The following is a 26,040-nucleotide window of genomic DNA, read 5'->3' as shown; positions in this document are numbered from 1 at the left end:
GCATAACAAAGCTTTTTCATCGCTGTGCTGATCGTAGTGTGATTGACAGGAAGTGGGTGTTTCTGGGCGGAAACTGTCTGTTTTATGGGAGTGTGCGGAAAAACGCAGGCGTTCGAGTTGCAAAACGCAGGAGTGTCTGGAGAAACGGGGGAGTGGCTGGGCGAATGCTGGGTGTGTTTGTGACGTCAAACCAGGAACGAAAAGGACTGAGCTGGTCGCAATGGCTGAGTAAGTCTGGAGCTACTCAGAAACTGCGGGGTAATCGTAACAAGAAAATTAGCGAAGCTTTCGTTAGCAATTCTGCTATGCTAAGATACACTCCCAGTAGGCGGCGGCTTAGCGTGTGCAATGCTGCTAAAAGCAGCTAGCGAGCGAACAACTCGGAATGACCCCCATTGTCCTGTCCTTTTTTGGATGCAGAAATCAGGACGATCCAACTAAATTAAGGTGGAAGATTGAGCAAGATAGGCAGTGTGATTTTATAATTTGAATTTAATATATTTTAGGCATAATGCTCCAAATTTTGGGAATAAATATATCTTAACTGGACCATCTGTAGAGTCAGGTATTCCAGGTAACAGATCAAGTACATATAGATTATTAATATTATTTTTATAGCACCGAGCATATGCAATATATTGATCATAGCTTACTGTACATGGAAATGATGCAGTACTATCTACAGTAGAGGCCCTATTGAACTGTGTAACTAAATATTGTTACCAAGATCTGTCTCTGGTTTTGTGATAATTCTAGATCAGGGGTGCGGAACCGTTTTTCTACCAAGGGCCATTTGAATATTTCTAAAATGCTTCGGGGGCCATACAAAAATTATCAACTTAAAAATTAGCCTGCTCCCAGTAGTCATGCCCCAAGTCAGTAGTTATACCCCCAGTAGTAATGCCCCAAGTCATTAGTTATGCCCCCAGTCAGTTGTTATGCCCCATTAGATGTGCCCCCTAGTAGTGCCGCTTACACACACATATTAAAATAAAAATAAAAACCCACAATACTCAGCAGCCTCGCTCCTGCTTCCGGACCGCTGCCCTCCGCTGGCCGCCCGCTCCTCGGAACTATGGGAGAGACGTCATGACATCTCTCCCATAGCGCCGCACATGTACACTGCTTGAGCCGGAAGTCGGAGCTAAGGAATGAGCTCCTGTCTCCCGCTGCTGCTGAGGATAAGAAGCCGGGTGCCCACTGGTAAAATCTCTGCGGGCGCCTGGCATCTCCCTCGGTTAGGTGAGCCTGGCCGGGCCAGATCAAGTGGCTTTGCGGGCCTTATTCTCCTTTAGTTATCATGTCCCTGCAGTATTGCCGGGCTCGCTACCAGGTGAGGGCAGTTTATCACAGTCCACTCCAGTGATCTCCCCATGGAATCATTTGGTGAATATAATATATGCACATAAGCAAAACACGAGAAAGTGGAGTCAAAACAAATGACTCATTTTAGTAGAATACTATTTGTCTATATAATCTGAGAGATGGGGGAAGGGGGGCTCTATAGGTGGCAGACGACTGTCGTTCTGAGTGAATGTATTGGCACGCTGTGCACGGACTGGCAAATGATAAAGGTAAATGAATAACTTAAACCATACTTTTGGGAAATAAGTTCTGGAACTGTGTCAAGCTGAATATTATGTTCCTGATAGTGGACTGAGTATCATAATCACTGCTTTCATTGTACAATTGCTTGCCCAGACAATGAAGGATGAAGGCTTCTGAATCATCCTAATATGTTAATCAGCCGGTGTGAGTAAAAACCATATACTGTAGGAAAACGTAGCATCACTTCAAACTGAAAAATTGAGCAAAACTATTAAACATTATGAATAATTATTTTCTTCCCCATTACTGAAGAAATAGCAAGATATGCAAGATCTTTCTAAACATAGTACCTCCATATTTTGATGTCTATAATTCCCAGGAACAGTTGATGTCTCTAATTCCCAGGAACAGTTTAATCTATTTCTCAATCATGATTAAATGCACCTTTTATTCAGGACACAATTCCCAGGGTCAGTTCATATTCTTGTCGGGAGTTGTGACCCAATATTTACTTAAGAGGATCATTTAGTTGATTATGACAGTTCGGTGAACATTTCATGATGGGAATTTTCGTGCACCAAACCCCCCCTTTGCTGTACTTACATTACAAGCACCTGCTTTGTAGCAAAATGCCGCCAGAACTTTTGCAGATATGTATCGCATTTTAGTGACGTTACATTTTTGTGTGGTTTAAAGTGTTCTGCTAAATTTATCCAAATTTGGGGGGTGTAAGTAAGCCATTTGAATGCACTCTTTGTGTATGTAGTGTCCCTGCTTACACAACTGACATACATTGAGGCTGGCTAAAAAGCTGATTTTCCCTTGTGCTGTGTAATTGGTCTTACTGTGGGACAGAGTAAAGATGTTTTTGTTCTGAAAACTAATCGGATTTTAGTTGAATGCAGGGTATAACCAGGTAACAGGAAATAAAGGTAATTCTATGCCAGCCGGACGTAATCCTTGGATCGCCTACTTGTATTTTCTGCTTCATCAGCCCCCTCCCAAATCACTGTTTGCCAAAATAATGTCATTATATAAAAGAAATAAACATGAAGTTTCTGTTTATTAACTTTGTACGTTTTTACTTAAACACAAAATGATGTGAAGGCTATATTGACCTTGAACTAATTATTACTCTATCCCTTCTAGCTCATTACTTTGTTGTTATCTAGCCATTTGTGTGTACAGAGCCCCTTTTTGCTGGTAGCGAATGCAATCACAGGATGGCTCTAGCTATTGCCGGCGACTGGGACCAGTAAAGCTTAAGGCTTGCTTCCTGCCTAACAAACCTATAGGCTTGATATTTGCCCAGCGAACCTGTAGGCATGATCCCTGCCCAGCGAACCTGGAGGCTTGATCCCTGTCCAGCGAACCTGGAGGCTTGATCCCTGAACAGCGAACCTGGAGGCTCGATCCCTGCCCAGCGAACCTGGAGGCTTGATTTCTGCCCAGCAAACCTGGAGGCTTGATTTCTGCCCAGCGAACCTGGAGGCTCGATCCCTGCCCAGCGAACCTGGAGGCTTGATCCCTGTCCAGCGAACCTGGAGGCTTGATCCCTGTCCAGCAAACCTGGAGGCTCGATCCCTGCCCAGCGAACCTGGAGGCTCGATCCCTGCCCAGCGAACCTGGAGGCTCGATCCCTGCCCAGCGAACCTGGAGGCTCGATCCCTGCCCAGCGAACCTGGAGGCTCGATCCCTGCCCAGCGAACCTGGAGGCTCGATCCCTGCCCAGCGAACCTGGAGGCTCGATCCCTGCCCAGCGAACCTGGAGGCTCGATTTCTGCCCAGCGAACCTGGAGGCTTGATTTCTGCCCAGCGAACCTGGAGGCTAGATCCCTGTCCAGTGAAGCTGTAGGCATGATCCGGGAGGCTTGATCCCTGCCCAGCGAACCGGGAGGCTCGATCCCTGCCCAGCGAACCAGGAGGCTTGATTTCTGCCCAGCGAACCTGGAGGCTAGATCCCTGTCCAGTGAAGCTGGAGGCATGATCCGGGAGGCTTGATCCCTGCCCAGCGAACCGGGAGGCTCGATCCCTGCCCAGCGAACCTGGAGGCTTGATTTCTGCCCAGCGAACCTGGAGGCTTGATTTCTGCCCAGCGAACCTGTAGGCTTGATCCCTGTCCAGTGAAGCTGGAGGCATGATTCGGGAGGCTCGAACCCTGCCCAGCGAACCGGGAGGCTCGATCCCTGCCCAGCGAACCGGGAGGCTCGATCCCTGCCCAGCGAACCGGGAGGCTCGATCCCTGCCCAGCGAATCTGGAGGCTTGATTTCTGCCCAGCGAACCTGTAGGCTTGATCCCTGTCCAGCGAAGCTGGAGGCTTGATCCCTGCCATGCGAACCTGGAGGCTTGATCCCTGTCCAGCGAACCTGGAGGCTTGATCCCTGCCATGCGAACCTGGAGGCTTGATCCCTGCCCAGCGAACCAGGAGGCGGGAGGCTTGATCCCTGCCCAGCGAACCGGGAGGCTTGTTCCCTGCCCAGCGAACCGGGAGGCTTGATCCCTGCCCAGCGAACCTGGAGGCTCGATTTCTGCCCAGCAAACCTGGAGGCTTGATTTCTGCCAGCGAACCTGTAAGCTTGATCCCTGTCCAGTGAAGCTGGAGGCATGATCCGGGAGGCTCGAACCCTGCCCAGCGAACCGGGAGGCTCGATCCCTGCCCAGCGAACCGGGAGGCTCGATCCCTGCCCAGCGAACCGGGAGGCTCGATCCCTGCCCAGCGAACCGGGAGGCTCGATCCCTGCCCAGCGAACCTGGAGGCTTGATTTCTGCCCAGCGAACCTGTAGGCTTGATCCCTGTCCAGCGAAGCTGGAGGCTTGATCCCTGCCATGCGAACCTGGAGGCTTCATCCCTGTCCAGCGAACCTGGAGGCTTGATCCCTGCCATGCGAACCTGGAGGCTTGATCCCTGCCCAGCGAACCAGGAGGCGGGAGGCTTGATCCCTGCCCAGCGAACCGGGAGGCTTGTTCCCTGCCCAGCGAACCGGGAGGCTTGATCCCTGCCCAGCAAACCTGGAGGCTCGATCCCTGCCCAGCGAACCTGGAGGCTCGATCCCTGCCCAGCGAACCTGGAGGCTCGATCCCTGCCCAGCGAACCTGGAGGCTCGATCCCTGCCCAGCGAACCTGGAGGCTCGATCCCTGCCCAGCGAACCTGGAGGCTCGATGCCTGCCCAGCGAACCTGGAGGCTCGATTTCTGCCCAGCGAACCTTGAGGCTTGATTTCTGCCAGCGAACCTGTAAGCTTGATCCCTGTCCAGTGAAGCTGGAGGCATGATCCGGGAGGCTCGATCCCTGCCCAGCGAACCGGGAGGCTCGATCCCTGCCCAGCGAACCGGGAGGCTCGATCCCTGCCCAGCGAACCGGGAGGCTCGATCCCTGCCCAGCGAACCGGGAGGCTCCAGCGAACCGGGAGGCTCGATCCCTGCCCAGCGAACCGGGAGGCTCGATCCCTGCCCAGCGAACTGGGAGGCTCGATCCCTGCCCAGCGAACCTGGAGGCTTGATTTCTGCCCAGCGAACCTGTAGGCTTGATCCCTGTCCAGCGAACCAGGAGGCTTGATCCCTGCCCAGCGAACCGGGAGGCTTGTTCCCTGCCCAGCGAACCGGGAGGCTTGATCCCTGCCCAGCAAACCTGGAGGCTTGATCCCTGCCCAGCAAACCTGGAGGCTCGATCCCTGCCCAGCGAACCTGGAGGCTCGATTTCTGCCCAGCGAACCTGGAGGCTCGATTTCTGCCCAGCGAACCTGTAGGCTTGATCCCTGTCCAGTGAAGCTGTAGGCATGATCCCCACTGGGAAAAAGTATTATGACTGGCTGTGCGTGAAATTCTAGTGTATTCTTGCGCTGGCAGTGTTAGGCTTCTGGCAACCTGGAGGAAAGCCACGTTAGAAGAGCACTGAACTGGTAAATATTGGCAATGCTGCATTACGTGTCATTGTAATAACACAGCCACTGAAGTACCAATTATAAATAGAAATAATAAAATTATATTTTATCCAGAAACCCATATGCTAGTATGTCTAGAAACACAGAAAAAAGTAAGTGTAGAATAATATAGTTATTTTATGATTATAAAACAGTTATTGCTTCTGTTTTTATGCAAAGTGCATTGGTCTAATAAAGGTGGACATTCCTAGGTTAGTTTTTCAGATAACAGGTAAAAAGCTGTCACTTGTTTGTTTTGACCCCGGTTCATTGCCTGGGCTGGTGATATGTGACCCTGCTGTAGAGGGAAACACATGGGAGGAGAATGGCTCAATTGCTCTCGGAGCACACGGCAGGTGTTTGCTATCAAGGGTGTAGTGTTAAAGGAGTCTGTGTTATTTCTCGGCTCACTGTCATTGGCAGCAAAGGTTTTCATTAGCACAAGACAAGGTCCCGGTGTCTAGTGTTTCCACATATGTGAACTAGTCACGCAAAGGCTTCTTGAACTCTTGACTACAGTCAGAAAGAAAGTAGCAACTGAGAAGGGGGTAAAGAAATCCCTATACAAAGCCAAGGTGAGGTCAGAGGAAGCAAGGAATCTAGACATGAAAGCGGAGAAGGTGGAGGGGGATTAGCTCAGGAATCAGATGTAAAAGTCAGACAGCAGCAGAATGTTTATTGAGAAGGTTAAAAGCCAGAGAGTCGATTCATCCTCTGAGATGTGATAGAACTCTGTTATTACACCACATTAGAAGCTGATGTAAACCAGGTCTCCAAGAAGTGGTGAAAGAGTATGAAAATAATCCATATTCCCAAATATCTAATTCTATTTGATTTGCAATACGCTGAGACTGGACTTGTTAAGGAGTGCTCAGAAAATTAAGTTTGTTCTCAGTTGTGTTGGGCCTGTTGCAGAGTAACAGCAGTTTGCAAAATACACTTTGATGCACTTGGAATTACCGCTGCCACCAGTCCTACCAACACCATGAGAGGTGGCACCAATGTGCAAACTGGTGGTGGGACAGTCCCCTGAAATCAAGACTCCCAATTTGGGATATTTGGAAAGCATGCATGTATATTAATGGTTAGTAAGATTTTCTACCATAAACTGTCTATTGTGTAAAACATACACAAAAAGCAGAACTATAGAATTCCCTGTTCTTATTGTATAAAAGGTTTAGTAATAATAACACTCAGCAGGGAGAATTTATACACATGTGACTTATGTGACCTGAGATGAGTAACAAGTTTTTACTTGTAATAAAATGTATTGTGCTGCTTAACAGAGACTTTGGGTGATGACAGAAGAACTGCACCGGCAAAATAATACAGGGAGCAGAACTATATTATTGAAAGGGTGGTCTTCAGTATGCCGGCTCTTGGGATCCCGGCGCACAGTATACCGGCGCCGGGATCCCGACAGCCCGGCATACTGACACTTATTCTCCCTCGTGGGTGTCCACGACCCCCCTGGAGGGAGAATAAAATAGCGTGGCGCGCGTGCCCGTAGCGTGGCGAGCGCAGAGAGCCCGCAAGGGGCTCATTTGCGCTCGCCACACTGTCGGTAAGCCGGCGGTCGGGCTCCCGGCGCCGGTATGCTGGTCGCCGGGAGCCCGACCGCCGGCAGATCGTAGTGAACCCTATTGAAAGTGTTCAACACTTTCAGGTCTTGTCAGGAGTCCTGTCATTTACAAGAAAATCAAGCAACTGGTGCTGTATGCTGATCATGTCATACATACAGACATGAGCCAGACACTAAGGGGTATATTTACTAAAGTGCGGGTTTATAGAAGTGGAGATGTTGCCCATAGCAACCAATCAGACTCTAGCTATGATCTTCAAATAAATAAAAAGTAGAATCTAATTGGTTGCTATGGGCAACATCTCCACAACTATAAACCCATACTAAAGTAAATATACCCCTAACCCTACAATCACTATTAAGAACAATGCTAAATGATGTAATAAGGAGCGTGCCCGGCAGAATATCCACTCTAATCTTTAACTGTAGTTTGGTGTATTTTCAGTCCAAAGTATGGGATGTTAAAAGAAAGAAAGAAAATGTTTTGAAACATGTTTTCTGGAAGCTACAATTATAATTTATTCCAGTACAGTGTTCAGTAGGTTTTATGTTTGCTATATAAATGTGTGTAAAGCTCCTGTGTCACCCAAGTTGTGGGTAATTGCTCTACGCTGTGTTCCGTAGTGCCTATAATACCCCTTTCACACATGCAGCTATGTCCCAGGTTCTTGCATCAACCCGGGATTTCTGCATGTGTGAAAGGAAACAACCTGGGACTAAGGGGGTAATTCAGACTGGATCGCTAGGGTGCATTTTTTGCATCCCTGCGATCAGGTAGTCGCCCCCTACAGGGGGAGGGTATTTGCTGTGTGCAGGAGTGCGATCGCATTTGTAGCAGAGCGGCACAAACACGAGTTTGTGCAGTCTCTGCTCAGCCCAGGAATTACTCTTCTGCTGCGATGATCGGGGCCGGAGCTGACGTCAGAAACCCTCCCTCCAAACGCCTGGTCCCTCCTGCGTTTTCCCGGACACTCCTACAAATCGGTCAGTTGCCACCCAGAAACGGCCTATACCTGTCGGTCACCTTGCAATCGCCCATGCGATCGCTTTTTTCGCACCATCGCTATCCACCGATGCCTGGTGCAGTCGTCCGACGCGCCGGTGCATCGTGGTGCATACGCATGCACAGTACAGACCTGATCGCCCGTTGTGCGAAAACGCACAGCAGCGTTCAGGTCTGAATTACACCCTAAGTCCCGACCAGGGTCATGGAGCTGAGACCCGGGAATTTGCTGGCTGCTGAACCCAACAAATTTCCTGCTGTAAAGTCTGAAAATGGTATTAGTGTGTTTTGTCTCTTTAACGTACACGGCTACTTAATTACATCTCACATGATGCTCTGCCAGCCAACAGCTGAAAGCTGTAATCCTTGTTGAAAAAGATTACCTTGGCCAGGCAGTAATCAAGACATACTCCCACTCCTGACGATGCCCCAGTTCCCTGTAATACCATTTATTTTCATGAATAGAAATACTACATTGCCAGGAAAATGTTCTAGCAAGCAGGATCCTTCCGCAAAGCTAATGGGCCCTACACATTCGGCGACCCGCCGCCGAGCTGCCCGATACGGCAGACGGGCGACCCTGCGGCGGGGGGAGGTGACGGGGGGAGTGAAGTTTCTTCACTCCCCTGTCACCCGGCCCCATAGCAGTGCATGCTAATATCGACGAGATTGTCCATATTGGCCTGCATGCATAAGCGACCCAACACCAACAATGAACGAGCGCGGGCCACGCATCATTCATCGTTGATGCCTACACACTGAACGATATGAATGAGTTCTCGTTCATTAATGAACGAGAACGTTCATATCGTTCAGTTATATCGCCTAATGTGTAGGGTCTATTAATCCGTCCAGTGGGAGTTGACCTTTGCTGCAACCGCTTTAGCGTCTCCTGCCATAGATGCGTCTGACTGTGCAAGGACTAGGATGCCCACTAAGAGTGACTTGAGATGCTGTAATACTGCTTGGTGTGCCTGCAACATGGAAACTTTCACTGGCCAAGGTGCAGAATCTCCTTCTGAGTATAGACTCCATTGTGAGCCATTAAGCGTCTGAGTTCGCAGCCAGTTCAGCGATACACCCCCATAAGACGAGCCATCTCCAATCTATAACCATATAACAGTGTACAGTTTGTATTTTATGCAATACGGAAATTGACGCTGAATCTCATGAAAACTTTCAATAGGATAATTAGAGTCCTAGAATCTTATGTGAGATGTGCTCTGTTTTTAGCATTGTATTTATTTCTCAGTATTAATTATGTAAATAAAATACAGTTTAGTATTAAAGACCCAGAGCTTATTTTTGTGTTTTGGGGAGGTTGGTGTTTTTGTTCCCTGAGAATGAATACACATTGGCCTTCCTGCATCTCCAGTTAAGTGACTCCTAATAAATCTCTCTCCTTATAGATAGATTACTATTCAATAACTTCCATTTATTTTGGCACCTAAGATGGAAAATTGTATATTTCTGGAAAACCAATTTTTCCTGTTTGGTTAAAAGATTTATTGAGATGACTGACTGTGATTTGCAGTTCAAACTCTTATGTAACTTCCCAACAGTGATCGTTTGTTGTGAGACTATACTCTGCTAAAGCAAAACGTAATTAAAATAATTATAGTTTCATGACATACTTCTAGAACAAAATGCAATTGAACATTACTTCCATTACTTGCTTACCTTAGGTTTGTTGTTAGAAAACTATTAGAAACATTGCATTGTTACAGATCGAGAGTGTCCATTTGTCCCTGTTTTAATCTTTTTTTACTTCCGTTGTGGAAATAAATGTTTGTTTTCCATCCTTTAGCTCAAATTCAGGCAATTTGTGGCTCCCCAGCTGTTGTGGAACTACAAATCCCAGATTGCCATCAGTACTTGCTGGGATTTGCAGGTCAACAACAGATGAAGTGTCATAGTCTGCCCACACTTGCTCTAGATCAGTGGTTCTCAACTCCAGTACCCAAGTACCCCTCAGCAAATCCCAGAAGTGCCGATGGGCTGGTGGGCCAGTCCGGTCACACAGACGGCTGGGGAGGCCGCGCAGCTTCCAGCTCTCTGTTTGTCCTTCCTGCCGCCCGAAGTGCTGGTTGCTAAGAAATACAGGGTCCCTGCAACCCTCAGTGATGTGCAGTGAGGTCAAAGGCTGGGGGGACACTGGCTAGTCTCAGAGCCAGAGTTACACACATACGTATGAACCCAATGGTTCATGTGGGAATTATATACAGGTGCAGCAGTATACACGTTTCAGAACCAGCCTAAAAGTATATGCTTCCTCCCTATTGCAGGGAGTATGTGCCCACAGGATGGGAGTGGCCCGTCCTGTGCCCCCCTGCCTAGCAGCCGCTCACCAGCACGCCCCCCTGCATTTTAGCCAACTGGATCATCAGCTTTCCTTTGTGTTGGCTGCTCCTAGTCGTGTGCTGGGGAGCATCCTGGATAGGTCACCTGACACTGCAGCAAGCCACGCCCCCACAGTGAGGCAGATTTGATAGCTCCTCCCCTTGTGCTGAGGTTTGCAGTATTATTGGCCACAGTGAAGCCCCGCTCCCAGCTCCAGGCAGTTTCTCACTATATGGGGGGGCTGGACTGTACACTCTAATTGTAAACGTAATAAAAGGTGATACCATGCTGAGACTTGTGGCTGAGCTCATACAGTAGCGGCCTCTCCTCTGGTCTCTCCCAGCAGAGAGCTAGTAAAACCACTGGAGTATACTGCAGTATGACATCACTGGTACCCACACCAAGTTATGTTTTCTTTATTTCTTTAATCATGTACAGGTGAGTTGATGTGTTTTGCAGGGTCAGTGAATAGAGCTTGGGAGCAGCCCAGCATCTCTCGGCATAATGAACAGGGGGGTTCTTATGAAACCACGCCCCCTTCTCAAAGGCGCAGGCATAAGTGCCCACTTCCACTACTGAGCCCTGCCATGTGTTCACCCTCGAGTGAATACTAATATCTGTAAACTCAATATAATATTGCTATACTACACAAGTGATGCTAATCTTTGTATAAACTTCTGTAAATGCTATGGGGTATATGCGTCGAATTTCCACAAATGTCGAAAAACGGGGCATTTTTAAAATTCGACAGTTGTCAAATTCGACATGTCTGCAATGGTAAAAAATGCGGCTTTTCGACAAAAGTATATTCAATTGAAGAATGTCGATTCGACAACAGTGCTTTTCGACAGTAATTTCGTCAATTTCATTCCGCCTCACTTTGCTGGCGGAATCTAATCAACAATTTTAAAAACATGTTTTTTTTGTGTTTTTTTTATTGATAATAGCATATCTATTTATATTAGAAGGGATCATGTACTTGGTTTGTCTATTAGGGGAGACAAGTATTATTTATATATTTTTTAAAATAATATTTTTTTTTTACCTGACTAAAATAGAGAGAGCATGGTTTTCAGTGGGAAGGGGTGGGAATGGATTAAAATCAAGAAAAAAATGCGTGGGGTCCCCCCTCCTAAGCATAACCAGCCTCGGGCTCTTTGAGCCGGTCCTGGTTGTAAAAATACGGGGGGGAAATTGACAGGGGATCCCCCGTATTTTCACAACCAGCACCGGGCTCTGCGTCCGGTCCTGGTGCCAAAAATACGGGGGACAAAAGACGTAGGGGTCCCCCGTATTTTTAACACCAGCACCGGGCTCCACTAGCTGGAGATATAATGCCACAGCCGGGGGACACTTTTATATCGGTCCCTGCGGCCGTGACCTTAAATCCCCAACTAGTCACCCCTGGCCGGGGTACCCTGGAGGAGTGGGGACCCCTTAAATCAAGGGGTCCCCCCCTCCAGCCACCCAAGGGCCAGGGGTGAAGCCCGAGGCTGTCCCCCCCATCCAAGGGCTGCGGATGGGGGGCTGATAGCCTTGTGTCAAATAAAAGAATATTGTTTTTTGCAGCAGAACTACAAGTCCCAGCAAGCCTCCCCCGCAAGCTGGTACTTGGAGAGCCACAAGTACCAGCATGCGGGGGGGAAACGGGCCCGCTGGTACCTGTAGTTCTACTACAAAAAAAATACCCAAATAAAAACAGTACATGCACACTGTGATAGTAAAACTTTATTACATACATGCCGACACACACATACTTACCTATGTTCACACGCCGACCTCTGTCCACTTCTCCAAGTAGAATCCACGGTGTACCTGAAAATAAAATTATACTCACCAAAATCCAGTGTAGCTGTGTCCTGTTCTTTTTTGTAATCCACGTACTTGGCAAAAAAAGAAAAACGCATTACCCGGACCACGGACTTAAAGGGGTCCCATGTTTACACATGGGACCCCTTTCCCCGAATGCTGAGACCCCCCGTGACTCCTGTCACAGAGGGTCCCTTCAGCCAATCAGGGAGCGCCACGTCGTGGCACTCTCCTGATTGGCTGTGCGCGTCTGAGCTGTCAGACGGCACATCGCACAGCCGCTCCATTATCTTCAATGGTGGGAACTTTGCGGTCAGCGGTGAGGTCACTCGCGGTCAGCGGCTGAGGGAGAATAAGTGTTGATATGCCGGCTGTCGGGATTCCGGCGCCGGCATACCGAAGACCACCAGTTCAGGAGATGCTCACCCCCTTACAGAGCCTGGACCTGATTCTGTAGGGTTAACAGCCAAAAGAAGTTGCAGATAGTGAATTTAGTACTGAGAATATTTCTTCCAGATAATGTTCTTTCCCATGTTTACTTTTTGATAAAACGTTTTTTGCGCTCCCACCAAAAAAACAATTGGAACACATCCCTCCAGAACAGTACTAGTCTAACTTCCTTTTATTTGCTCCATTAAATCTTCATTTCAGTGCTTTCATGTGTGTCCTGAAAAGTAGGGGAGAAATATAAACTGGTGCACACTGAGCCAAAGGAATGCAGGGGAAAACAGCCTTCAGCCATGTGAAGCCGAGCTTAGTGGTTATCTGTTGGATACTCCTTCGAGACCACAAATACTTTGCTTTGAGATTAAAAGTACTAAGAAATATAACGTATTCTTTGTTCTGTTTTTCTTGCTTTTAGGATGCTTATGTAGACCTACGTCTTCCAGTCTCCAACACAATGGCTGCAGTGCAGACTTTTCCCCCGTCCATTGACCAGAACACTGAGGTCAACGTTCCCCAAAGCCAGCCAGGCTCAAGGTCACCGGCTACGGACAACACTATGGGAAGTGTGAGCAGTCTGATCTCCGGTAGACCTTATCATGACAAACAGTGCAAGGCCTCTGAGTTTAGCAGCAAGTGCCGAAAACCTGTCAGCATGCCAAACTTTTTTAAACAGCAGGAGGGACTTTTAAAAAATAATTATAACTCCCAGGACCCGTTATTTAACGGCCTTTCTACAAAGAAACCTTGTGCTGCTGCGCCTGGGAGTAATGGGAATTACACCTATGTCAATGAGGACTTCAAAGAGGAGTGGCATGAAGCAAGAGCCCCTACTAGCCCTTACAGTGATGTGGATGATATGCGGGAAGATAGGGCCCTCAGTGGGAACATACGAGGACCCCCACCCAAGCTCATTCCTGTTTCTGGCAAACTTGAAAAGGTAGCGTTTTATATTTTGCAATGGGCTGACTTGCATATACTTGAAATAACAAAGTGGACATACTAAGGCCTTGTTGTGTAAGAATTCAAATAAGGGCTCATGTATTTACTTCATATTTAAAATGGAACAAAACGTCAATAATTACTTTTTTATTTTGCCCATATTTATCTTTCTTATAATATATATGATTCTTACTGTTCTGTGACTTATTACCTGGCAGGTAAGGAACGAATGACGCACTTTACAGTACATACTGTATCAGCAGCAGTTTTGTATTGTTCCGACACTCTGAGAAAAATAGTATCTGTGCCCTAATTCTTTATTGGATAACCTCATATAGTTCAAGTACCTCAAACGCCATCCGTGGTAACTTCACCCAAAAATATCTTTAGTATGATTCACCTAAAAATGTGAGAGCAAACATTCGCCAGGTTCTGTCTTGCCATATTCCTCCCAACTCGCTCTCATTCATCTTCCCATCTGTTTCTCTCCTCCTCTTCCACCAGTCTCTCTCTCTCCCCATTTCCTCCTATCTCTTCCTCCCATCTCTCTCTCCCTCTTCCTCCCATCTCTCTCTCTTTCCCTCTTTCTCCCATCTCTCTTTCTCTACCGTCTCTGTTCCTCCAATATCTCTCTTCCTCCCATCTCTTTTCCTCTTCCTCCCATCTCTCTTCCTCTTCCTCCCATCTCTGTCATAATTTTCTGTCATCCTCTCATCTCTCTTTCATCTGTATTGTGCTAATGTCTTGTATAAGCTATTGCTAACATAACGGGTTTAGCATGAGTTACCGAAGGGACGGGATGTCGGCATTCAGTATCCGGACACCGGCATCCCAACAATTAAAATCCTGACGGGGTGAACTAGCCCCTAACCCTCCCTTACTGCAACCTAACCCTAACCTCTCCCTTTGATGCCTAACCTTGACCTCCCCCCATTGTTGCCTAAACCTAACCTCCCTTTTTTCCTGCAGCCTAAACCTAGCCCTCCCCCCTTGGTTCCTAAAGCTAACCTCCCCCCCTGGTGGTGCCAAACTATACTCCCCCCCCCCCCCCCCCCCCCCCTCCCCCCCCCCCCCCCAAATCCTAACCTCTCCCATCCCTCAGCCTAACCACTCCCGGTGCCTAAACCTAACCCCCCACACCCGGCGCTAAACCTAACCCTCCCACTATACTCGCGGTCGGGATTCCGGCATCGGTGTCCTGACCTTTTTCGGGATTCTGGCGTCTGTATTCTGACAGGTGACAAGATCCTGACAGCCGACATCTTGACCGGATCCCAACATAACATACTTCTGTATATGGCCTGTGCGGTGCAGATCCTCGGAACCACCGTCTACAGTTAAGGGGTGTATGAGCTTTTCCTCCAACAATTTGCAGGGTCTCCGGGATGGAAGGGGAAATCACTAGCAATAATGGGATACTATGTAACCAACAGGCTGTGTGAATACACTGTGTCACATAGGAACCTTATGTTTACCACCTACTGTTTGAATAAATAGCATGTTGCAACCTAGGTTTTCCCAACTGGACACTGCCGAGTTGAACATCATACAGTCTCCAGTTAGTGACTGGGACATTAATTTATACGGGGATAAGTCCTCCCTTTTTCAAAAACATCTAATTTAGTGTAATAGTTTTTATAACAACCAGGACACAAAGAAAACTGAACACGTGACGTTTCAGTGTTATATTTTTGTCTTATAATTATAAATCTCTGCTAAAAAACACAGGACAGAGAAGACGTTGTGCGGTTCACCAGGCATAGCTTCGGTTTCCCAGCTTCCATATAATGATAGTCTGTGCACATTACATAATAAGAGCTAAGGTACCTACATGGCTAGCCCGGCCCAGTAATACTGTATTCCTGGATGTACAACAATAGCTGTACAGCAGTATTTATCCACGTCAGGCCTGTTATAAGCTTATAGACAGCTTTTCCCAGATTTTTTACAATCTCCTTTTATATTATTATTATTACATTTTATGTATAAGGTGCCACAAGTGTTTCGCAGCGCCGTACATATTGCACACATTGAACAATACAGGGTACACATAACTAATTATTATAGTAACTTAAAAACTTAAGCATAGCACAGGTAACAATTAGTACCACAGTTCTCAGTACACAATACAGCTGAGATGTGAGGAAGCAAAGGAGTAATCAGCGTACTACTAGGGGTGGTCAGCCATCGGAAGAGATACATGTTAATGAGCGAGAGGGGATGCAGATATAGTGGTCTATTCAATTGAAGTCGGAACTGCTGTCTAGTTGGAAAGACGTCAGTTTCCGACCTTTTTTGGTCGAATCAGGATTTGACACGTGCGGAAAACACGTGCATCGGCGGCTTAGCCGCAGATCCACATGTTTTGTCTAATTATCGGCCAATTCCGACAGAATGTTGGTTTTTCGACAATGCCAATCCGACTTCAAAAAAAGTTGGATCAGCATTGTCGGAAATGGGCAAAACCTGACGGAATTGCCCGCCAATTAAATACTGCACTGTCAGATCCTCTCCGTCGGAGAGGATCCGACATACATTGAATAGACCCTATAGACAGTCACTGAGTAGGAGAGAGCTGTAATTGAAGTGTGTTAGAACAGGAGGGAAGAGGGCCCTGTTCCAAGGAGCTTGCAAATTTATGGGGGGGGGGGGGGGATACAATTTTATATAGTGAGATCAGGTCAGTAAGAATGGATCTAACAAACACAAGCTGGGCCAGGGAGAGCAATTAAGATAAAATAATTATCTTCGTTAATGTAACAGCATTTTATTGGCCGATAAGGTCTTGACTCTGTATGGGAGATTGATGTAAACCAGACCATAGGTTTCCAAAGTATTCTCCAGTAATTATTGATTTTTAAGGCGGATAAAGGCTATTTTTTAGAGAAAAGCTAGAACGGGGGCTTCTATTTAGTGGGAACGATGCTTGGGTAAAATAACAGATCACCCAACGTAGCTGTTAGTTACTGTGTTATTCCTGAAATACTATTTATTTCTTGCTGTACATTGGCCCTCATTCCGAGTCGTTCGCTCGGTATTTTTCATCGCATCGCAGTGAAAATTCGCTTAGTACGCATGCGCAATATTCGCACTGCGACTGCGCCAAGTAATTTTACAATGAAGATAGTATTTTTACTCACGGCTTTTTCATCGCTCCGGCGATCGTAGTGTGATTGACAGGAAATGGGTGTTACTGGGCGGAAACACGGCGTTTTAGGGGCGTGTGGATGAAAACGCTACCGTTTCCGGAAAAAACGCAGGAGTGGCCGGAGAAACGGGGGAGTGTCTGGGCGAACGCTGGGTGTGTTTGTGACGTCAAACCAGGAACGACAAGCACTGAACTGATCGCAGATGCCGAGTAAGTCTGAAGCTACTCTGAAACTGCTAAGAAGTTTGTTATCGCAATATTGCGAATACATCGTTCGCAATTTTAAGAAGCTAAGATTCACTCCCAGTAGGCGGCAGCTTAGCGTGTGTAACTCTGCTAAAATCGCCTTGCGACCGATCAACTCGGAATGAGGGCCATTGATTCTGTAACAGACAATGAGGGATAGTACCTATAGAGAAAAAAAATCGTTTTCTCCTGAGCTCTGTCTGTTGGATGCTGAAATTAAAATAACTTAAAAACAGAATGTTCCAAAGCATGAGACAGAGGGGGTAATTCCGAGTTGATCGCAGCAGCAAATTTTTTAGCAGTTGGGCAAAACAATTTGCACTGCAGGTGTGGCAGATATAACGTGCAGAGAGAGTTAGATTTGGGTGGTGTGTTCAAACTGAAATCTAAATTGCAGTGTAAAAATAAAGCAGCCAGTATTTACCCTGCACAGAAACAAAATAACCCACCCAAATCTAACTCTCTTTGCAAATGTTATATCTGCCCCCCCTGCAGTCAGGCCCGGATTAAGGGGGGTGCCCTGGGTGTATGTACCCCGGGCCCCCCTTTTTAAAAGGGCCCCCTGCAGCCCCGCCACCGTCCACACATCGGATGCCAGCGCCGGCGTTTTGATGATGTAGAGGGGAGCCCTGAGAACCGGGACAGCCGTCGCGCAGCTGCCTTCACAGCATGTGGCACCTCCGCGGCCGCGCCATCTCTGATCTGTGGTACTGTGCTCCCGGCTCTCCAGTGCACTGACAGACGCTGCTGCGGCCGCGGCGGCGCCACAGGCTGTGAAGGCGGCTAGGCGACGGCTTTACCAGCTCCCCTCTGCATCATCAAAACGCTGGCGCCGGGTTGTAAGGGGCTACACAGGCAGGACAGCTGAGCGATGGCTCAGCATAATCTGTGAAGACATGCGGTGGGCGCGCAGGCTGCAGGCCAGGAACTATGAGGCCTGTGAAATGAGGGGCTGTGTGGAGCTGGCAAGCGTAGAGTTTTGGAGAGACAGCAGCCTGCCAGGAAAGCGGAAAAAATGTAAGGCTGGCTATACAAAGTTTAGCTTCTGGATTTCATTATATATATATATATATATATATATATATATATATATATATTCTCTGACGTCCTAGTGGATGCTGGGAACTCCGTAAGGACCATGGGGAATAGACGGCTCCGCAGGAGACTGGGCACTCTAAAAGAAAGATTAGGTACTATCTGGTGTGTACTGGCTCCTCCCTCTATGCCCCTCCTCCAGACCTCAGTTAGAATCTGTGCCCGGCCAGAGCTGGGTGCTCCTAGTGGGCTCTCCTGAGCTTGCTAGAAAAGAAAGTATTTGTTAGGTTTTTTATTTTCAGTGAGATCTGCTGGCAACAGACTCACTGCTACGTGGGACTGAGGGGAGAGAAGCAAACCTACCTGCGTGCAGCTAGCTTGTGCTTCTAAGGCTACTGGACACCATTAGCTCCAGAGGGTTCGAACACAGGGCCTGACCTCGATCGTCCGTTCCCGGAGCCGCACCGCCGTCCCCCTTGCAGAGCCAGAAGACAGAAGAAACGATGAAATCGGCAGCAGAAGACTCCTGTCTTCATTAAGGTAGCGCACAGCACTGCAGCTGTGCGCCATTGCTCCCACAGCACACCACACACTCCGGTCACTGTAGGGTGCAGGGCGCTGTGGGGGGGGGGGGGGGGGCACCCTGGGCAGCAATTTCAATACCTTTTGGCAAAAGAATACACATAATACAGTCAGTTAACTGTATATGTGTAAAAAACCCCGCCATTACTTTACAGAAAACGCGGGACAGAAGCCCGCCGCTGAGGGGGCGGGGCCTTCTTCCTCAGCACACCAGCGCCATTTTCCCTTCACAGCTCCGCTGGAAGCACGCTCCCCAGGCTCTCCCCTGCGGTATCCAGGTACAAGACGTGTTAAAAAGAGAGGGGGCACATAAATTAGGCGCAAATCGATACAGACAAGCCGCTATTGGGAAAATCACTTATTAGCAGTGTAAATCCCTGTGTTATATAGCGCTGTGGTGTGTGCTGGCATACTCTCTCTCTGTCTCCCCAAAGGACTTTGTGGGGTCCTGTCCTCAGTCTGAGCATTCCCTGTGTGTGTGCGGTGTGTCGGTACGGCTGTGTCGACATGTTTGATGAGGAGGGTTACGTGGAGGCGGAGCAGAGGCAGATAAGTGTGGTGTCGCCCCCGACGGGGCCGACACCTGATTGGATGGATATGTGGAAGGTCTTAACCGACAGTGTCAACTCCTTACATAAAAGGTTCGATGACGCAGCAGCCTTGGGACAGCCGGGGTCTCAGCCCGCGCCTGCCCAGGCGACTCAGAAGCCGTCAGGGGCTCATAAACGCCCGCTAGCTCTGATGGTAGACACAGATGTCGACACGGAGTCTGACTCCAGTGTAGATGAGGATGAGACAAATGTACAGTCTACAAAAGCCATCCGATGCATGATTACTGCAATGAAAGATGTATTGCACATTTCTGATATTAACCCGGTTACCACCAAGAGGGGTATTATGTTTGGGGAGAAAAAGCAGCCAGTGACTTTTCCCCCATCTGATGAATTAAATGATTTGTGTGAAGAAGCGTGGAGTTCCCCTGATAAGAAACTAGTAATTTCTAAGAGGTTACTGATGGCGTACCCTTTCCCGCCAACGGATAGGTTATGTTGGGAAACATCCCCTAGGGTGGACAAGGCGCTAACACGCTTATCTAAAAGGGTGGCACTGCCGTCTCAGGATACGGCCGCCCTAAAGGATCCTGCGGATAGAAAGCAGGAAGCTATCCTGAAGTCTGTGTATACACACTCAGGTACTCTACTGAGACCTGCTATTGCTTCAGCCTGGATATGTAGTGCTGCAGCAGCATGGACTGATACCCTGTCAGACAACATTGATTCCCTCGACAGGGATACTATTTTGCTAACCATAGAACATATAAAAGACGTCGTCTTATATATGCGGGATGCACAGAGGGACATTTGCCTGCTGGCATCTAGAATTAATGCAATGTCCATTTCTGCCAGGAGAGTATTATGGACTCGGCAGTGGACAGGTGATGCTGATTCTAAAAAACACATGGAGGTTTTGCCTTATAAGGGTGAGGAATTGTTTGGGGACGATCTCTCGGACCTCGTATCCACAGCAACTGCTGGGAAGTCGACTTTTTTACCTCAGGTTCCCTCACAGCCTAAGAAAGCACCGTATTATCAAATGCAGTCCTTTCGGCCTCAGAAAGGCAAGCGGGTCAGAGGAGCATCCTTTCTGGCCAGAGGCAAGGGTAGAGGAAAGAAACTGCACCAGGCAGCCAGTTCCCAGGAACAAAAATCCTCCCCTGCTTCCACTGACGTTGGGGCTCCACAGGCGGAGCCAGGTGCGGTGGGGGCGCGTCTCCGAAACTTCAGCAACCAGTGGGTTCGCTCACAAGTGGATCTCTGGGCTGTACAAATTGTATCTCAGGGATACAAGCTGGAGTTCGAGGCGACTCCCCCTCGCCGTTACCTCAAATCAGCCTTGCCAGCTGCTCCCAGGGAAAGGGAGGTAGTACTGGCGGCATTTCACAAGCTGTACCTCCAGCAGGTGATAATCAAGGTCCCCCTCCTTCAACAAGGCAGGGGTTACTATTCCACAATGTTTGTGGTACCGAAACCGGACGGTTCGGTGAGACCCATCCTGAATTTAAAATCCTTGAACACTTATATAAAGAAGTTCAAGTTCAAAATGGAATCGCTCAGGGCGGTTATTGCAAGCCTGGAAGAGGGGGATTTTATGGTGTCGCTGGACATCAAGGATGCTTACTTGCATGTCCCCATTTACCCACCTCACCAGGAATACCTCAGGTTTGTGGTACAAGACTGTCATTACCAATTCCAGACGTTGCCGTTTGGTCTCTCCACGGCACCGAGAATATTTACCAAGGTAATGGCCGAAATGATGATACTCCTTCGGAAGAAGGGAGTTATAATTATCCCGTACTTAGACGATCTCCTCATAAAGGCGAGGTCCAGAGAGCAGTTGTTGGTCAGCGTAGCACTCTCTCAGGAAGTGTTGCAACAGCACGGCTGGATTCTGAATATCCCAAAGTCGCAGCTGATTCCTGCGACGCGTCTGCTTTTCCTGGGCATGATTCTGGACACAGAACAGAAGAAGGTGTTTCTCCCGGTGGAGAAGGCCCAGGAATTGTCATCTCTGGTCAGGGACCTCCTGAAACCAAAACAGGTATCGGTGCATCACTGCACACGAGTCCTAGGAAAGATGGTGGCTGCTTACGAAGCAATTCCCTTCGGCAGGTTCCATGCAAGGATCTTTCAGTGGGAGCTGTTAGACAAATGGTCCGGATCGCATCTTCAGATGCATCGGTTGATCACCCTGTCCCCAAGGGCCAGGGTGTCTCTGCTGTGGTGGCTGCAGAGTGCTCATCTTCTCGAGGGCGGCCGCAGGTTCGGCATACAGGACTGGGTCCTGGTGACCACGGATGCAAGCCTCCGAGGATGGGGGGCAGTCACTCAGGGAAGAAACTTCCAAGGACAGTGGTCAAGTCTGGAGACTTCACTACACATAAATATACTGGAACTAAGGGCCATTTATAACGCCCTGAGTCAAGCAGAGCCCCTGCTTCAAAACCAACCTGTACTGCTTCAGTCAGACAACATCACGGCGGTCGCCCATGTAAACCGCCAGGGCGGCACGAGAAGCAGGATGGCAATGGCAGAAGCCACAAGGATTCTTCGATGGGCGGAGAATCACGTGCTAGCACTGTCAGCAGTGTTCATTCCGGGAGTGGACAACTGGGAAGCAGACTTCCTCAGCAGGCACGACCTCCACCCGGGAGAGTGGGGACTTCATCAAGAAGTCTTCACACAGATTGTAAATAGCTGGGAACTGCCACAAGTGGACATGATGGCGTCCCGTCTCAACAAAAAGCTAAAAAAAATTGCGCCAGGTCAAGGGACCCTCAGGCGATAGCTGTGGACGCACTAGTGACACCGTGGGTGTACCAGTCGGTTTATGTGTTCCCTCCTCTTCCTCTCATACCCAAGGTACTGAGGATAGTAAGATAGAGAGGAGTAAGAACTATACTCATCGTTCCGGATTGGCCAAGAAGAACTTGGTACCCAGAACTACAAGAAATTATCTCAGAGGACCCATGGCCTCTGCCTCTCAGACAGGACCTGTTACAACAGGGGCCCTGTCTGTTCCAAGACTTACCGTGGCTGCGTTTGACGGCATGGCGGTTGAACGCCGGATCCTAGCGGAAAAGGGCATTCCGGATGAAGTTATTCCTACGCTGATAAAGGCTAGGAAAGACGTGACAGCAAAACATTATCACCGAATATGGCGAAAATATGTTGCTTGGTGTGAGGCCAGGAAGGCCCCTACAGAGGAATTCCAGCTGGGTCGATTCCTGCACTTCCTACAGTCAGGAGTGTCTATGGGCCTAAAATTAGGATCCATAAAGGTCCAGATTTCGGCCCTATCTATTTTCTTTCAAAAAGAACTGGCTTCACTGCCTGAAGTTCAGACGTTTGGTAAGGGAGTGCTGCATATTCAGCCCCCTTTTGTGCCTCCAGTGGCACCTTGGGATCTTAACGTTGTGTTGGATTTCCTGAAATCACACTGGTTTAAGCCACTTAAGACCGTGGAGCTAAAGTATCTCACGTGGAAGGTGGTCATGCTATTGGCCTTAGCTTCGGCTAGGCGTGTGTCAGAATTGGCGGCTTTGTCTTGTAAAAGCCCATATCTGATCTTCCATATGGACAGGGCAGAATTGAGGACTCGTCCCCAATTTCTCCCAAAGGTGGTATCAGCGTTTCATTTGAACCAACCTATTGTGGTGCCTGCGGCTACTCGGGACTTGGAGGATTCCAAGTTGCTGGACGTAGTCCGGGCTTTGAAAATGTATGTTTCCAGGACGGCTGGAGTCAGAAAAACTGACTCTCTATTTATCCTGCATGCACCCAACAAGCTGGGTGCTCCTGCTTCAAAGCAAACTATTGCTCACTGGATCTGTAGCACGATTCAGCAGGCTCATTTTGCGGCTGGATTGCCGCATCCAAAATCGGTGAAGGCCCATTCCACAAGGAAGGTGGGCTCTTCTTGGGCGGCTGCCCGAGGTGTCTCGGCATTACAGCTTTGCCGAGCTGCTACTTGGTCGGGTTCAAACACATTTGCAAAATTCTACAAGTTTGATACCCTGGCTGAGGAGGACCTTGAGTTTGCCCATTCGGTGCTGCAGAGTCATCCGCACTCTCCCGCCCGTTTGGGAGCTTTGGTATAATCCCCATGGTCCTTACGGAGTTCCCAGCATCCACTAGTACGTCAGAGAAAATAAGAATTTACTCACCGGTAATTCTATTTCTCGTAGACCGTAGTGGATGCTGGGCGCCCGTCCCAAGTGCGGACTCTCTGCAATACATGTATATAGTTATTGCTTCACTAAAGGGTTATTGTTATGAGCCATCCGTAAACGGAGGCTCAGTTGTTGTTCATACTGTTAACTGGGTATGGTTATCACAAGTTGTACAGTGTGATTGGTGTGGCTGGTATGAGTCTTACCCTGGATTCCAAATCCTTTCCTTGTTGTGTCAGCTCTTCCGGGCACAGTTTCCCTAACTGAGGTCTGGAGGAGGGGCATAGAGGGAGGAGCCAGTGCACACCAGATAGTACCTAATCTTTCTTTTAGAGTGCCCAGTCTCCTGCGGAGCCCGTCTATTCCCCATGGTCCTTACGGAGTTCCCACCATCCACTACGGACTACGAGAAATAGAATTACCGGTGAGTAAATTCTTATTTTTTTATTCCCCAGTGCAGTCCGGCACTCTCCTCCCCACCTGGATGCCGGCTCTGGTGCCCTCCTAAAGGGTGTTTGCTGCCACAATATGTCCAGAAAAGAAGGCGGCACTTGGAGACTTGTAGAATGTGTGTTGTTTTCTTGAAGAAGGAGGTGCGACCCCCGAAACGTTGATTTAACACATGCTGTTCTGATTCACCTTATTCTACAAGTCTCCGAGTGCTGCCTTCTTTTCTGGAGAGAGATAATATATTTTAGATCTTAGGGCCCCCCTGTCTTAAGTACCCCGGGCCCCCTGAGGCCTTAATCCAGCTCTGCCTGCAGTGCACATGGTTTTGCCCAACTGCTAACAAATTTGCTGCTGCGATCAACTTGGAATTACCCCCAGAGAAACAAATTTAACATAAAAGCAAACTGGCTTTCAAGTACTGGTTTCACACTGTATTTATAGCTTTAAACGTATACATTCATTATGAACACCAGTGTCGGTACAGTATTTAGCTGTGTGCTTCACCTACTCCACTGCACCAACATACTACTTACCCTGATCGCTGAACTTACACTGGGGCAGATGTATTAAGCCTGGAGAAGTGATAAAGCAGTGATAAGTGCAAGGTGATAACGCACCAGTCAGTCAGCTTCCAACTGTCAATTTACATATTGGAGCTGATTGGCTGGTGCGTTATCACCTTGCACTTATCACTGTTTTATCACTTCTCCAGGCTTAAAACATCTACCCCACTGTCTTTTGTCACATCCTTTGCAGTTATGGCTCATTCCTTCATTTTCTTAGCATGTCCCCATGGGGAATGATGTGTGTGCTTCATGGCTATGGGTATGCTTATATCACATAGGGGCCCAGAGTTATCAAGACTTGCAAAGTGTTAAACTGCACGGTGATAAAGTACCAGCCAATCAGCTCCTAACTGCTGTGTTACAGCCTGTGTTTGAAAAATGACAGGAGCTGATTGGTTGGTATTTTATCACCGTGCAATTTATCACTCTCCAAGGCTTGATAAATCTGGTCCAAGGTTTGAACCACACCCTTCTACATGTAACACAGTCCCCTCCTCACCTCTATAGAAACAACCCCCATTTACCCCATCCATCACCTCTGCAGTAACAGAATGTGTCTAAATCGATAGCATAGCTCCCCTGTCATTTCACACACTTCTCCACATTCATACATGCTAGCAGAGTCTCACGAGACCTGGTGGCTCACGTCAGGCATCTCCAGCTGCATGGCGTATTGAGGCTCAATGTATAGGGGCACATCTGTATGTGGGCATAACATTATATTAATAACAAGGTAACTAATAAAGTTGAAAAAATACAGGGCTGTCAAGTTCAAACTATAATGTAATAATGTTAGGTTGGATAACTATAGCTAAGTGACCTGTTTTATGTACATATGTCAGATCTTTAGTTGTCATACAATGAACAGAATTATTGGACATAAACATAAAGTGTCAGGGTACACTCCTGAAGATTTACCTGTCCAATCTGTCTGGTGGGAACAAAAATCTGGTACTGTATATAGCAGAGGTTCCCAAACTGCGCGCTGTGGCTCCCTGGGGTGCCTCGGGACACTTGCAGGGGTGCCCTGGGTTGGTGGTCCAGGACCAATTCAAATTATTCATGGTCAATGTAATAGGCAAAACCAGTGCTGGTGGCTGCCAGTCATAAAATATGTGGCCAAACAGAAACAAATCTTGTCCCTCATCACACAACTGACCCTTAGGGCTGTAACACACGCCCCGGATTCTCCCGGATGGCAAAAAGCCGGACAAACTTTGTCCGGCTCTTTGCCATCCGTGAGAAACCGGCAGAGTCTCTCACACAGGACGGCTTTGAGCCGTGTGTGATGCTGTGCGCATGCGCAGCATTAGACACGGCTTGGGAAAAAAACGTTGTGTATGAAAGCTCCCCTTCACACTCACGGTTTACTGGCTGCAAAGACGGCACGGCGCCGGCCCGGCAGCCGGACCTTCCAGTGGATAGTTCCGGCTGCAACCCGGCAGCCGGGCCGGGACCGTACCGTGTGTAAGGACACATTGCGCTCAATGTGTCCCTGCATCACGGCAGCGGATAAAAGCTAGCCGGGTTTTTGCCGGGCAGCGCCAGCCGGGTAGTGTGTTTTAGTCCTAAGGATGACATATAAACGCAATCTACTTGATGTAATATTTCTTTCTAAATTTCGTAATAAGAAATTTTCGGCCTAGGGGTGCCGTGAAAAAAATACTGGGAAACAGCCAATGGTTGGTCTGACAA

At 48.2% G+C, this 26,040-nt stretch overlaps 1 protein-coding gene across 2 annotated transcripts in view; it reads left to right on the top strand.

Annotated features, from left to right (window-relative positions):
* The window catches only part of LZTS2 (leucine zipper tumor suppressor 2), a 285,481-nt gene that overhangs the window by 233,816 nt on the left and 25,625 nt on the right, over positions 1-26,040 (top strand). For both annotated transcript variants that reach the window (XM_063961905.1, XM_063961906.1), the window contains one exon: positions 13,066-13,587. In XM_063961905.1, coding sequence (XP_063817975.1) covers positions 13,105-13,587 — 483 coding nt within the window. In that variant the 5' untranslated portion in view covers positions 13,066-13,104. The remainder of the gene's footprint in view (positions 1-13,065; positions 13,588-26,040) is intronic.

This window comes from Pseudophryne corroboree, chromosome 3 (genome assembly GCF_028390025.1).
Source record: "Pseudophryne corroboree isolate aPseCor3 chromosome 3, aPseCor3.hap2, whole genome shotgun sequence".
Taxonomy (NCBI): domain Eukaryota; kingdom Metazoa; phylum Chordata; class Amphibia; order Anura; family Myobatrachidae; genus Pseudophryne; species Pseudophryne corroboree.
Note: the sequence above shows the minus strand (reverse complement) of the source record. Positions and strands in the feature narration are given on the sequence as shown.